The 14,718-nt window shown below is 38.8% G+C and overlaps 2 protein-coding genes and 1 long non-coding RNA gene across 8 annotated transcripts; all 3 read right to left on the bottom strand.

The window, feature by feature from the left end:
* Positions 1 to 1,785: 1,785 nt before the first annotated feature.
* On the bottom strand, positions 1,786 to 2,610 carry LOC125473172. The gene is made up of 2 exons (XR_007255051.1): positions 2,246 to 2,610; positions 1,786 to 2,106 (listed from the first exon to the last, which is right to left on the bottom strand). It is a non-coding gene; the product is annotated as an uncharacterized LOC125473172 (long non-coding RNA).
* A 1,517-nt stretch (positions 2,611 to 4,127) lies between these two features.
* On the bottom strand, positions 4,128 to 5,789 carry LOC103947492 (pentatricopeptide repeat-containing protein At4g36680, mitochondrial). The gene has a single exon (XM_009358404.3). It carries the CDS (start codon positions 5,726 to 5,728, stop codon positions 4,511 to 4,513), a length of 1,218 nt encoding a protein of 405 aa, XP_009356679.1. The 5' UTR covers positions 5,729 to 5,789; the 3' UTR covers positions 4,128 to 4,510.
* A 753-nt stretch (positions 5,790 to 6,542) lies between these two features.
* LOC103947491 (splicing factor U2af large subunit A) lies at positions 6,543 to 11,799 on the bottom strand. Of its 6 annotated transcripts, none has more exons than XM_009358400.2 (13): positions 11,523 to 11,799; positions 10,554 to 10,879; positions 10,223 to 10,324; positions 9,598 to 9,671; positions 8,888 to 8,958; positions 8,740 to 8,787; positions 8,575 to 8,634; positions 8,382 to 8,442; positions 8,182 to 8,294; positions 7,617 to 8,063; positions 7,328 to 7,469; positions 6,990 to 7,057; positions 6,543 to 6,883 (listed from the first exon to the last, which is right to left on the bottom strand). In XM_009358400.2, exons 1-13 carry the CDS (start codon positions 11,655 to 11,657, stop codon positions 6,746 to 6,748), a joined length of 1,785 nt encoding a protein of 594 aa, XP_009356675.1. In that variant the 5' UTR covers positions 11,658 to 11,799; the 3' UTR covers positions 6,543 to 6,745. The 6 variants fall into 6 exon arrangements, 5 of the variants coding, with proteins under 5 accessions (XP_009356675.1, XP_009356673.1, XP_009356674.1 ...); XM_009358398.2 differs by having other exon boundaries at positions 10,223 to 10,342; positions 11,523 to 11,796; XM_009358399.2 differs by having other exon boundaries at positions 8,740 to 8,784; positions 10,223 to 10,342; positions 11,523 to 11,796.
* Positions 11,800 to 14,718: the final 2,919 nt, after the last annotated feature.

Here is a 14,718-nt window from a genome sequence, read left to right as displayed (position 1 = left end):
GCTTGTTTCTTGGTTCACAAACCACAATGCGAAGTATGTTAACAAAGAACTCTTTCGCACTAACACCAAACTGTCACAGCTTATGCATACAACAAAGAGAGAGGATCGGACATAGAGAATGTTGTTAAGGAGAGTTTTTCTCATACAACTAGAGTATGGAAGTGTGGGTCATAGTTGGTGAGCCTTGGCGATCCAATAAGAGCACTTTCAGCCCAACAAATATTCCTTAGGGGCTAGTTGATTTAATCCCCTCCCTCCCCACCACCCCTCAAAAAAAAAAAAAAAAAAACCACTCCAGCCCATCCATTTCACTGGGGTTCAGGGGAGCCCAGTTGCCCACCCAATGGATAATTGACTGGCCCAACCCTTAGGGGCAGTGATGCAAGGCTGACGTCATGGTGATGTCAGCCACTATTAAACAATTATAAAAATAAATAAATATTATAAAAGATTGATTAAATACAAAAAAAAATATAGTTCTTTTTTATAAGTATATAACCATGTTCTTCCACCTTACACCATATTTCAATATTTTTAACCAATCTTTTATTTTTATCTGAAATAAAATTATTTTTTATTAGTTTATAAAAAATAATATTTTGATACAAATTGCGTGGACTATTTAGTTTAGGGATAAATATGCACTTGTATAGTTACTGTTTATTAATTACTTGAGAAGATTGAATTGCCACAAACTTTTTAGGGATGGAAGTGCTCTAACTGGTGGAAGTGTGATTTGGGTTGGAGTGGAACTTATCCATGTCAAAAAAGCATGGGTGTAAATGCTATAAGAGCCATTTTAGTGCAGAAAGTAAGGCAAAGCTTCCTTTTAGCGCATGAGAGCTGCTGATGGGGCTCAGTATCCTATATCTATGTATCAATCCCCAATCTTGTTTTAGCTTAGGCTTGGCTTGCAACAGCAACAACATGCAGAATCCCTATGTTTTCATCAGAGTACCATTAGGCAGACTCATCAGTCAGTCACAGTCGTGGGAGCAGCTCAGGACTCATAACCCTAACCCTATCCTTACGTCCAATCTACCCTTGGATTCTTATCCTTGGACTATTATTGCCACCTGCATTGGGATATGGGCTACTAAATCTCTAGGGCTTCTAGCTAGGGTACTCTTGTATAGTCCTTTCTAGATTTCTTGTCCAAGAATTGTGAACCTAACTAGGGGTAGAGCCTAATATCAACGATGCCCAGCCATTAGGATAAACCTAATTTTTAGGAGATTTTCTTGTGCAGGGGATTTTGTATCATGATCTACCCCGTGCATCCAAGACACACACGAGTGGTACCCTTGCATTCAGGTCCATCAAAATAAACCTGTTTAAGACCCGAATGCATGAGACCACCTTTGTGTGTGTTTGAACTAACATGTTACATGACACGAAAGACCATTGCCAAAGAATCTCTTGATTTTAAGTTCATCATTTTCATATACATTTCCCATTAAAGTTTCTGGGAATACGAGTTGGTTCTTGGTTGAGTTTGGATTTAATAATTATGAGTTGGTTCTACTTCCTATTCAGCAGCTAGGGATTTTTTATGATGCCAGTGTTTCACCCGTTAGATCTTTAATTAAAAACACATGAAATTTTTAGGGTTTTTGAGGTGAAGGCAATGTAATGCTGATGAAAGTAGGAATATGTTTGGTATGTCTCTGTTCTGTAGTAGGAATTCTATATAATTAAAACAATGACATTTGTTCAAATATTTCAGAGGAAAGAGTAATCTGCAAACAAGACGATGTTAATGAAAATTGACCATGGCTAAGCAAGTTATTCGATTTACGCTCATCAGTCTCATGTATAGAAACTGGAGTTGCAGCAATTGTTTACACGGTTGCATTACGCAGGCTTCGTCGAAAGAGAAAACAAGAAGCAAAACGTTTTCTGTGCTAAGTTAGATATTACAGAAGTTCCTATAGTATGGCAGAAATGAAACAAGAAGCATTAAGACTTAAACAAACCGTTATATTAAATTCACAAACTAGTTCATGTCCCGCCAACCAAGTGCTAGTGAAAGGTTGCTAAAACAGGGAGGCGGGGCGTTGTATGGCGTTGCAGCTGTTTGTCCTAGCACGAATCAAATTCTGCTCCCTGCTTGATATAAACACAAAATTTTATTTGTCTGCTAAATTCAATAATAATCTGTCTTATACACCAGAAGCATTCATGTGGCAAAGAGATGAATTACAATGTAACACGAACAAAGCAGCAACTAAGTAAGAAGGTTAACCTGCCAGAATCCTATGAGGCTCCCATTTTAGTATCCCTATATGCATATTACACTGTTATTTGATTATTGTCGATTGCACAGATACTGTCATGTTTGCTATTCGTCGCCCAAATAAAATGGAGGAAGAAGAAGAATCAAAATTGTGAATCAACTGCACATGAAAAGGCACCAATTCAGCAAGCAATACAACAATAAGGAAACGCCAATATACACATGTACAACGCAACTGAAACAAAATCCTTTGCATTTTGACAATATAGAGGTAGAAGGACAAAAGACTCCCAAGAAAACTAAAAGGAAATAAGTTCTCTTAGGTTGTGAAAACCTTGAGCAAACAATGCTTTTGGATATGAAAGACATGCCCAGGCACTACCTTTTGGGTTCGTAAGTACGACTCCTATTTCACTACAAGAGAGCTTCTCATCCCCATCCTACAAAGGATATCGGGTTTAAATTATAACATTAAAGCTAAGTCATAGTGTAACTGTTTTCCCCAACGTCCAGGCTCTTTCCGTTTTGGGATGCCTGCAATTGAAGAATTCACAAAAACCATCAAAATTATATTACATACATAAAAAATGATAAGCTATGAAAACACAGTTCAATACCTCGTTTACACAGATTGGTTTCCTATAAAGTTTTATCATATGAAGCACCTTGACTGCCTCAATAGCAGTCAAATAAATACAAATAGTAAGAATCAGAAAACCACAGCAGGGAAAGAGTAGCAAGAGTATCTTGAGAGAAGGGCAACTGTGACATGCATAAGGTTTACACCATACTCTAAAATTCAATTCATGTCCTTGACGAGAGGTTTCCTTTCACATTCTTTCTTTGGGAACATGCACAGTAACTGGAAGAGGAAGAAGGACGCTCATACTGCAATACAACAAAGCCTTTCCCCACTAACTGCAATATATCTTAAAAATCATATTCATATAGTTTCATTAAGAGTAGCACACAGGTTACAACCATCTAAACCAAGCACGAACAAAGGGTTTAATCTGCTCTGCATACAAAGGCTATTACTGTGGATGCAGCTTCAACAAAAAATGAGTGCGGTACAAACGAAAATAGGGGCATACCATCATCGCCAATTTGAACGAAAGGTTCCCAAATAATTCTTGGAAAACCAGAGCAACCAACAACTCAACCAAAAGATAGAACAACTCAACTACTCGACAACAAAACATTAGCTACTTAACCTCATGTTCCTGCAGAGAGACAGTTGGGAAAACCTTAAAAGCTAATAGGAAAACAATTATACAAGTACAAGAATGAAGAAGAGAACCTGAGGGTCCAGATTTCCGGTACAAGCAGTGGAGCTTTGTTTTCGCTTGGCAGTTCGTCAAGCTGGCCAAGTCAGCTCCTTCTCCCGGAGGAGATATTTGAGTCTTCATTCCCCCACTCCTCCTCAAGATAACTGACCCTATATACCAAAAAAAAAATTGTAAGCAGTTGACGGATTTAGATTCTCAGCTTAAACTTTTGACCACAAATTTTTTATATTGATGATTTGGACCTTGTTTTTTTTTCTTGGACATTCAATTTCTCAATCGTGTATAACAGAATAGGTTTTGGTTGACTACTCCTCTCCCCTCTGCATTCCAGTATCCAGTGACTCTCCATAATCCGGTCACTCTCTCCTTTAAAACATGACAACTTCATATGCAATTTGGCGACTCTCTCCTAAGTAATATGGCAGCTCTCTTTCCTCTATAATCTGGCAACTCCCGCGAACAGTTGTTTCAGTTTTGAACCAAGATATATTTGTGAAACTCATTCGGGTGTGAGTTGCAAAATTGAAATTTTCGCCGCTAAACTCAGAAACATCAATAAGCCAAAAGCACAACACAGAATTCAGGGGCCAAATGTGGCAGGATAAGTTTCAAACAGATATGACATGTTATTAAAAACACAATTACACACTACAACGGCCATGGCATATGCAGGATGCTAAGGTCCCAATGGGTTTGTAAATAAAAATGGGCCTGCTTCCATTTCTGAATAAAAGACGGCAAGAGCAAGAACACGTAAATCTTACCAACTGCGAAATTGCAGACAACGAAACGAAAACCAACATAAAAATATTCAAAATTGAAGCTCATACAGTATTACAATTTCAAAAAGCTTCTAACTTGCTTCTTTATGCAGCCAATTGACATCCTTGCTCGCCTTTTAATCAGATGGGCTCACCCGCCGCAGCCGAAGATGCAATAATCGCCGGATTAAACTCAGACCAACGAGCCGGAATCCCATCAATACTTATGCTGTAGCCTCTTTAGCCTCCTCATCTGCGACTGAAGACGCACCAGTATCAGAAGAAGCCAAACCTAGACCCTGCTCCAATTTCTTCCAGGCAACTAAAACATTAGGAGGGAACTTCTTCTTGATCGTGCGTATCAATCCCTTGGCCTCCTTCATCTTCTTCTTTTTCACCAATCCTTCAGCCAAATACTTCATTGTATTGAAATCGGGGATCTTATGCACCTCCACACTTCTCTTGTAAACTTTATACGCCTTGTCATAATCCCCACTTTCACACAAATAAAATATCAAAGTTCGAAAAGTTGCAGCATTCGGATTACAAGCATTTCCCTCCAACCCCTCATAAACCTTGACAGCTTCTTCCATCATCCCATTCCTGCAATAGCAAGTCATCAAGTAATTGTAACTAATAGTATCCGGTTTAAGCCCGGCATTCGCCATTTCCTCTATCAAAGCTTTCACATTGTCCGCGCTCCCGCCATGGACATACATAATCTTCACATTATAAGCCGCAGCATCAACCTCAACGCCCTTCTTCACCATCTCATCCCACAACTTCTCCGCCTCTTCGCCATTGCCCTTCTTGTACAAAGCATTGAAAATTGTGGTGAACGTCACCGCAGTGATCTCAATACCCTTCTCCTCCATCAACCTCAGCGTCTCCATCGCCTTCTCGGGCTTATCCGCAGCACAATACGACTTAATCAGTATACCATACGACACTTTATCAGGGGAGACGCCATTCTTGTTGGGAATTTCGTCGAAAAGCTGGGGGACTCTGTCGAAATGCTTCGAATCGTTGCAGGCAGACAGCAGAGTGTTGAAGGAAATGGCGGTTCTGGGAGTACCCAGCTGGTCCATCTGATCAAAGGTCCTCAATGCATGGTCAAACATGCCGGCGCGGCCGTAGGATCGGATGAGGGTGGACAGGAACGGCTCCTGGGTGATTTTGGGGTCATTTTTGTGGGATTCAATGAAGGATTCGATGTCAGCGAAACGGTGGGACTTGGCGAGGCGGCGGACGGTGAGATCCTGGGCGTAGCGAGACGAGGTGGGAGAAGAGTAGTGTTCGGAGACGGAGGAATAAATCTGGAGGGCTTTGTCAGGGTCGTACTCGGTTCGGAGCTTTGATTTGGCTTTTGAGATGGAGAGGGTAGACTTGGCGGTGGTGGTTGATAGGTGGCGGAGGTGGCGGAGGGGAATCGATGATGACATTTTTAGGGTTTTTGCAGCTTTTTGGGTGGAAGCCCTGTTCTTTTGAAATGTTTAGGGTTTTAGGAGTGTTGTTACTTGTCCTGTTGCTGCGCAACGTATAGGCTTAGGATTGCCAGGGTAAATTGTTCCGACTTTTCACCCTCTAATTTTCAACTTTTTTATGAATTACTTCAGTGGAAAAAAATTTGTGATATTTTTGCATAATATTTTGGTTTATTTTTAGCTAGCTACTGCACATGTTCTTCATCAAATCATGTTTTACCCCTTGCATTCTATACTTTCTCATTTTACCATTCTTTCTTCGTGCCTTAATTTACCCTCCATACTTATATTATCACACTTCACCACCTATAATCTTCTTCCATGTCTCAGTTTAACCTATTTCTTCAAATAAGTTACAAGACTCGTTTGTGTTGACGTGGCATGAGCAGTCTAGTCTTTTCATCTAGGCTGTTTGTGTGGCCTATAATATGTCATGTTAGTGGAATCCATGGATTAACATATATGGGTTAAACTCAAATTAGTGTTCGATTTCTCTATATTAAGAGAAGAAAGGAAGAAGAAAATGTTGAATTTCAAGATTCGGGAGTAAATTCAAAGTTTTCGCATCCATATGCAACACTAAACTCACCAACATAATTAAAAAGACTAAATTGTCCATGCAACATTAACACGACGACTATTTTAACTTATTTGACGGAATTGCATGGTGTGATACATTCAGAATGAGTGCAGATGTTAAAAGGAGCTCAAGATTCTCCCCCCGGAGTTGCGGTCGGATGCCAAAAACAGACCAAATACGTAACGCGGTAAATAGAAAGAGAAGCAAATGCCACAAATTATATTTCAAGTTCATATCTTCACTCCTTCCACTAACTGAAAACGTACGCATCAAATTATTCCTAGTCATACATACCAGGATACACAATACAACTCTAATGAAAAAATGCAAACTCAAAAGTTCTAATTAAGAGAAAATCTCAATAGATCACTTGGCAACACATTTAAGACAAACAACTAGCCCTCGTAGTCGCCCTGGCCGAACTTGTCCTCCGGATAAAACACTGCTACCACCTGATTGCCGCCAAATTTCCGGCCATTCAACCCCGTACGGGCTTTTGTGGAACCATCGGTATCTGCATACTCCAAAAACACCTGCCAATACAAGAATATTTTCAGCATGTAGAAGAGCAAAACCTGAAAATCAGATTTTCGGAACTAAATGTATTAATAACTAGATTCCAGACACGAAGACACAAACCTTCCCAACACCGGGGGCAAGTTCACCATCTGGTCTTGGACGCGGGATGATGACGTTCACTAATGCACCTGCAGACCAGTCAAAATCAAATAACTATTAAAAATAGACGACAACACAAATCTTAGATGAATTCAGCTAGAAGGTTATGGAGGCTTCTGTCTGAATGTTAACGCCTGATTCTTTATAGCAGAATGTGGGACTACAAAAAGGGCTGTAAAACAGAAAGATAACGACAAAAAGAAAAGAGAAAATCAATACCGCAATAAACTTTGTAGGTTAATCAGAAAAAACCAACAAAAAAAGAACAGTGAAATTAACAGCGAGTGATGGTAACTTACCAAACTTTTCGCCTTCAAGCCTCATGTCTTCCAAGATATCATCATACTCGGTATCGTCCCTAAGCTCATCTGCAGTTACTACCTGAGTTAAACATACAACCTTGGTGGCGACAGAACCAGGCGGTTGCAACAGCATGAACCTCTGCAAAAGAAACAAACACCTCAAGACGTTAAACCAAACCCAGATTAACTAAACTTTCTGAAAATTATTAATTTAAGCCAATTTAAAAGTATAGTTTAGTCTAACTTAACACCTATTAGGGGAAAAAATTAGCACTTTCACTCTTACCTGCAATGCAATTTGCTGCTGTGCGTGCAACAGAACGCTCTCTTGCTCAGGTTTGGGCTGGTTGGCACCTTGGTTAGCACGCCTAACTGTGAGCGTCTTGTCGCCCATTTTAATACCGTTCAGCGCTGCACAAGCTATGTCTGTAACTGAAAGGTCTTGGTAAACACAAAAGGCATAGCCTTTTGAGTTTCCTGTTTCCCTGTCTTTCACTAAATCAAAACCACGAAGGGGTCCAAAGGACTCGAGTAACTCCTTGATCTGTGCTTCTGTGAAGTAATATGGCAGCCCACCAACAAATATGCGGTCAGGGCCCTCAAGCCCACCAGCAGAACCCGGTGTAAGCCCCACAGCAGCCAGGTTCAGATTGGGATTGGGCTGGCTTGGACCGAGTGTTGCAGCCAGAGATGGGTTGTAATCACTAGGTCTCCGCACCTTAACAGGGGCTCCCTGTAGCAATTGTCCAAAAACAAAAGAAGGGAATAGTCAATACTATGAACGTGAAGTTAATCCAAAATGATTAAGTCAATCATACATGGATATAAATGAAAGGAAAGATTAGAAATACCTCAAAAATAATTCCATCCAGAGCCATTGCATTGCTAGCCTCTTCAACCGATCTCATCTCCACAAAAGCAAATTTCTTTTCATGGTTTATGTAGACATTGACAACAGCATCTCCTGCACAAAACAAGTAAAACAACAATTAGGTGATCAACTAAAGGGAAGGACTTTATTATACCAATTTAAATGCAAACATCAATATACCTGGGCCAGCAGTGTTCCCTCCAATTGCAGCCATAACTTGGCTGAAAAATGTAGCAACAGACTGCATATGACAGAAAAAACCACATTAACCGTAGGAAAGTGTAAGCTTGAGTACACATTAAAACATAGTGTTCATGTAGAACGAAAGGTAGATAAGCAAAAATAATAAATGGTAAAGGTGAGTTGAGTAAACCTGTTCGTTTGCTGTGGGAGGAAGCCCTCCAACGTACACTCGTCGGGCATGCCTAGTAGCCTGATAAGTATAAATAAAGAACAATTAATGTCAGCACATGTTACAATTAGGGAGTAGTGGGATGTACTGATACAAACTAAAAAAATTAATCTCAATCATGGCAACCTGTTGAGTCATTGCCTGAACAGGCATAACTGGAAGGGGTGCAAACTGCTGTGCGCACAAATAAAACATAATATTAGTGAAACTCAAGCATACTGAGATGTATGGATCGCAAGGGGAAAGTAAGAGCAAGAGAGAGAGCAAGAGATACCTGACCGGTTGACAGAGGGAACATGTTTGGGAACATCCCCGGAATGGTAGGACTAGTCCCAGGAATTTGCCCTGCAAAGAAAATTGGATCACATGCAGTCATCAAAGAACTACCACATTAAAACTACTTAAATGTTACTGCCAAATGACTCCTCCGCCACTTCATTTCCATGCAAACTCATTGGGTTAAGCAATATCCGGACCTTCAATTTATATAGTTTACCAGAGGAGGTGAAAGAAATATATCATTTACAAGTTCTGGGGGAAATATTTGTATGACTACCAAAAAAGGCAATAGTTGCCGGTTGACGACGAACAAGATCCATCAAACCGGTGCACTGATTCCTCCTTGTACATAAAAGCTACAGAAGTCGGCTCACACCCATTGTCATCACAGTGGGGCAAGTAGTCCAACATTGCCTTCTTACAACAAAGGACAAGACAGAGAAACAAAACAACAAAAACACCAAAAACCAAAAAAAACAAAAGATCTCTCAGTCCCAGAATTATTTCACCAAGTAAACAATAAAAATATTGTAACCTTTCCAGAGACCACAGCTTTATAAAGGCTATATGCACAAGGGAAGGAACAAATATACCTTACCAAAATAACACCATGCAATTGGATATGAACTTTCCACACTAGTCCAACAAAGAGAAAAAACAGTTAAACAAAATATAACAATCCCAAGTCTAGAAGAATAAATGTACCTGCTGCAGCAACAGCAGCACCAGCTAACATTGCAGAAGCAGGAGGTGCCATGTCAAAACCGCTAATCCTTTTGCTGCAAGCCGTTAGTGTCAGGATACCAAAAACAAAGACAACATAAAAGAGACAACTTAAAGGCATGAGACTAGAAAACCTACATTCTACAAAACGTTATTATCACAGTTCCACAGAAAAAATAATATCACAAAATTATTGTCTCGCCCCAAACCTATACCAACATGAAACTCATACACAAGAAATCGCGACTATAAATTTCATAGAAGTTAATAGTTCACTACCTACCTAAAATGGTATCTGTAGGTATACATTTGGGGAGAGACAGGCATTCATTATCCAGTGTGGTGGTGAAAAGTGGGGTTATCTACATCCCAAGACAAATGAAACAGAACCAATCTTTCACCACTAGCTAATGCATAGTCAAGCATTAGGAATAAAGATGGCAAATAAACAAAATTACAAACAAGAACTTGGCTAAAGAGACCCAAACCCAAATAAGGAAAATATTTAATGAAAAGAACTCATCAACCAAGTGTTTATTCCAAAAATACTTAGGATTTGCCGCAAAAGTTAGGAGTCCTTTGCTAACCTCTCATAAAGAAAAAATACCTTTTTGAGCGTGAACGAGAACGTGACCTCGATCTGGATTTGTGCTCAGATCTAGCTCTTGAACGAGAACGGGACTTGTGCCTATGCCTATCCTCTCTGTCTCTGTCATAATCCCTCCGTCTGTCAAATCATTGCATAAATTATAATAGTAAAAGGACAAAAAGAATCTCAAAGATTCACCAGATTAATTAGCATAATAGTTATATAGCAGTATAAAAATTCCAAATTGCACAAATTGCATCAAACTCAGTTGATAATTACACAACCAAGTTCCTCATCTGCTAACAGAATATTCATTTAAAGGTAGACAATGAATCAAAATTGGTCATACCTATCAGAGTCCCGGGTACGGTAGTGATCATCGTCGTCGTCGTCCTTGTCTCTCCGTCGCTCACTTCTCTCGCGATCCCTGTGGCGGTCTCTGTGATGACGATCGTGATCCCTGTCCCGGTCCCTTTCTCTTTCTCTATCACGATCCCTATCCCTAACCCTATCTCTGTCCCTATCCTTGTCCTTGCTTCTCCCCCTGTCTCTATCTCTGTCCCGGTCCCGATCCCTGTCCCTTTCCCTATCTCTGTCCCTCTCCTTATCACGCCCTTTATCTCTATCCTTTTCTCTGCTCTTTGAAGATTCTCTCTCGTAATCACGAGATTCATGCTGCAAAAGAGACAATTCAATCAGTGTATTGTAAATTAAACGATGAAATCAAGTTAATATACACCCTTTCAGCAAAGATACTTCAATATAATTATTTTACCAGATGAAATATGTACATTTTAGTGTTATTAAATATCAAAGTGTCCTCCCACCTATAACAGAATACATAACTGCGACAGTTGTGTATAAGTATAAGAGAATTGTACAGCACAATCCCGACACAGCCAAAGCAAGAACATCTTTTGCAATGTACATCATCATATCTATACTAAAATGCATAATTGCGACAATTGTGCACAAGTATAAGAGAATTGTACACAAGCATTAAACATCTATAGCCAAATAGGCAAGAGACATAAACCAGTTTAACAAACCCTGATTAACAGATAATTCTATGCAGAAACCTTGTCCTTAAAAACCCCAAACCCCAAAATTCACTAGCCAAACACAAATTCAAAGCTGAAAACGAGTAGATCATACAAAGACAGAAATTCGGATGAAAAAAAAGATACACACAGAATTCAATATATTCAAAGAACCCTAATTTAACAACCAATCTAACTTACCCAAACTAAACCCTAAAACACTCTAGTAAACGCGACCTCTTCGAATCGATCTTACAATTGAGTAATACTACGTGTACCTGAGATTTGGAATCGCTGTAATCGTCGGCACCGCCGTGGACGGCAGCACGAGGTTGGGGAGAGGAACCGCCGTCGGCGTAGGTGCCAGCGTCCTCTCCGTTCCCATCGTACCTCCCTTCGTATTCCGTCATCATAGGTTTCCGCTATCTCGCAGTTGAAGTCTCGATGTTGCAATCTTACTTGGTGTTCGTTTCTCGGGAAAATTGTCTGCGATAAGTGACTGTGAGCGACCGCTGAGAAATCTAGGGCTCGATAATTTGGGCTTTTTCTCCCTTTTATAGACCTCCAGGTTAAAAGTGGTCGCGAGTGGATGGGATTACCGAAGGCGGTAAATTTAGGGTTTGTTTGGTATTGTATTTGAAATTTTTTATTATTTTTTAAAATGTTTTTAGAAAATAATTTTCTTTAAGATTAAAAAACTTGATTGGTTTACGATTTAAAAATTTTAAATCTTACGACTTAAACTAGAAAAAGAGATCTAAAAAGAGGCGGATTGCAAGAGAGAGAAAAATGAGAAAGGAGAAAAGAAAGTAAGAGATGATTGAAGGTAAAAGAAGGAAGAGAGAGGATCAGACGAGATAGAGATGAAGATGAGTGAGAGAAAGAACCGAAAGAATGAAGAAAACGGATTGAAGGAGAGACAAAAAAGGAAAAAAAAATGAGAGAGAAATCCCATGATGGGTGACCCACTGGGAAGTTGCTCGTGAGTTCCCAAAAACAAAATCGTGAGGGAATGGTAAGCCCAAAGCGGACAATATCGTGCTACGGTGGTGGAGTGGGCCCGGGAAATGGTCTCACCCGGGCCGGGATGTGACAAAGGTCCTTAGATTTTAAAAAACATCATTAATTATTTCAATAATAAAATATGGAAAATGTTATTGGCACTCCAAAAATCTCATTCTACACTCCTCATAAGTGTATTTTTCTTTCCAAATATAGAAAATTTGGAGTGTAGAATGAGATTTTTGGAGTGTCAATAACAATTCCCTAAAGTATTTTTTATTTCTAAACATATTCATTTAGTGTTAAACACATTACACTTGGTATATTCATATTTATGGCTAAAATTGTTTATCATATATTTTTATTTTTAGTTTGTACCCATTTTTAATTTGCAACCCTTTTTTTAATTTGTACCCATATAATAATTCCTTTTTGTGCCCATATTTTTTTAACTTTTATTTGTATTTGTACCAATACTTTTTAATTTATTTGTACCCATTTTTAATTTTGCTAAATGTACCCATGCTAATTATTTTATGTTTTAGAATATATCAATAGTTATCTTAAAAAATATGTTAATTATTATGTGGGTACATTATTTTTTATTTTTTTGCTATACTTTTTGAGAAGAACAATTTTTATTTTTTTGCTATACTTTTTGTGAATATTACTCTAAAATTGATTTTTAACTATTTATTATATTTAAAAAAATTATTTGAATTTGTTTAGATTTCATAATTTGAGGCACATTAAATACATAAATGCATGAGTTAAATCTCTTAAATGATGCTAAGGACCCCGATCAAAATATTTAAACAAATAAAGTTTTAATCTAACAATTAGATTTATTAGAGACTGGAACCAAAATGATTCTATTTTTATATAATTTTACTCTTGTTATATGTTTTTTACAATATGTTGTAGCCGGTTATATTTAAGTGAATTTTTGGCAATATTTGAAGAGGTGCTTTATAAAAACTAATAATTATGAATTTATTTGCTAAATTTGACTATAAATGATAAATTATTATCTCACACGTATAATTTCACTTAATTTTAGTTAATTTTATTTTAAATTTTTTAAAAATAATATTTAATGTGGAAGTTATCTAGAGTTAGGTGAGAAGATACATGACAAATGATTAAGAGCATGATGAACATATACCATTGTTATGATGACGAACAAAAATGCTCCCTTAATACTCATTTTTTAATCACTTATCTGATGTGGTAAGTGATGTGTACATGTCACGTCAATTAATAAATCTAATGATTGAATGTTGATTGTATCATTTCTTTTCACATGACTCTCAAAGTAAACTCTCCATGGACTCTCCGTCACTTCATATGTTTTGCACAAGGTTTTATAATGTGACATCCCACATCGCCCAGGGGAGTAATCCTTATATGTATATTCCAATCTCTACCTAGCACGAGGCCTTTTGGGAGCTCACTGGCTTCGGGTTCCGTAGGAACTCTGAAGTTAAGCGAGAAGGGGCCTAGAGCAATCCCATGATGGGTGACCCACTGGGAAGTTGCTCGTGAGTTCCCAAAAACAAAACCGTGAGGGAATGGTAAGCCCAAAGCGGATAATATCGTGTTACGGTGGTGGAGCGGGCCCGGGAAGTGATTCCCCCTGGGCCGGGATGTGACAATTTGGTATCAGAGCCTAACCCTGATCGCGTGTGTGCCGACGAGGACGTCGGGCCCCTAAGGGGGGTGGATTGTGACATCCCACATCGGCCAGGGGAGTGATCCTTATATGTATATTCCCATCTCTACCTAGCACGAGGCCTTTTGGGAGCTCACTGGCTTCGGGTTCCATAGAAACTCCGAAGTTAAGCGAGAAGGGGGCTAGAGCAATCCCATGATGGGTGACCCACTGGGAAGTTGCTCGTAAGTTCCCAAAAACAAAACCGTGAGGGAATGGTAAGCCCAAAGCGGACAATATCGTACTACGGTGGTAGAGCGGGGCCCGGGAAGTGATCCGCCCCGGGCCGGGATGTGACATATAATGTTGGAACCAAAACTGCACCAAAACTTGAAGTGGTAGAGAGTTCATGGAGTCCCACTTTTAAGAATCTCCTTAGCATTTCCTATTTTACCAAATCACCAATATGGTTTAAAATATGAACTCCCTAACATTTACTCTTGATGTAATCTCTCTAACATTTACACTTGATGAAATAAATGCTTATACCTTAAGATTAATCAAATAAAAAGTGGGATGACAAGGACAACTTAGATGATCATAGTAAGAGATGACGAACTAAACTGATAAGTTTGGAACATATAAAAACCAAACTGATGAGTTGATAAAACATAAGAGACCATACGTGGTTCCTCTTTTGGCCACCATAATTATTATTTAAAAAATTAATGAAAAAGGTTTAAAAACTTTGAGTTTTAATGATAATGACAAAATAAAAGGTAAAATGAATAGTACCAGAATTGACTTTTTAGTGTAAAAAT

The sequence above is a fragment of a genome, unplaced genomic scaffold (assembly GCF_019419815.1).
Source record: "Pyrus x bretschneideri cultivar Hongxiangsu unplaced genomic scaffold, Pyrus_bretschneideri_v1 Contig8, whole genome shotgun sequence".
In the NCBI taxonomy this organism is placed as follows: domain Eukaryota; kingdom Viridiplantae; phylum Streptophyta; class Magnoliopsida; order Rosales; family Rosaceae; genus Pyrus; species Pyrus x bretschneideri.
This window is presented reverse-complemented; position numbering and strand designations above follow the sequence as displayed.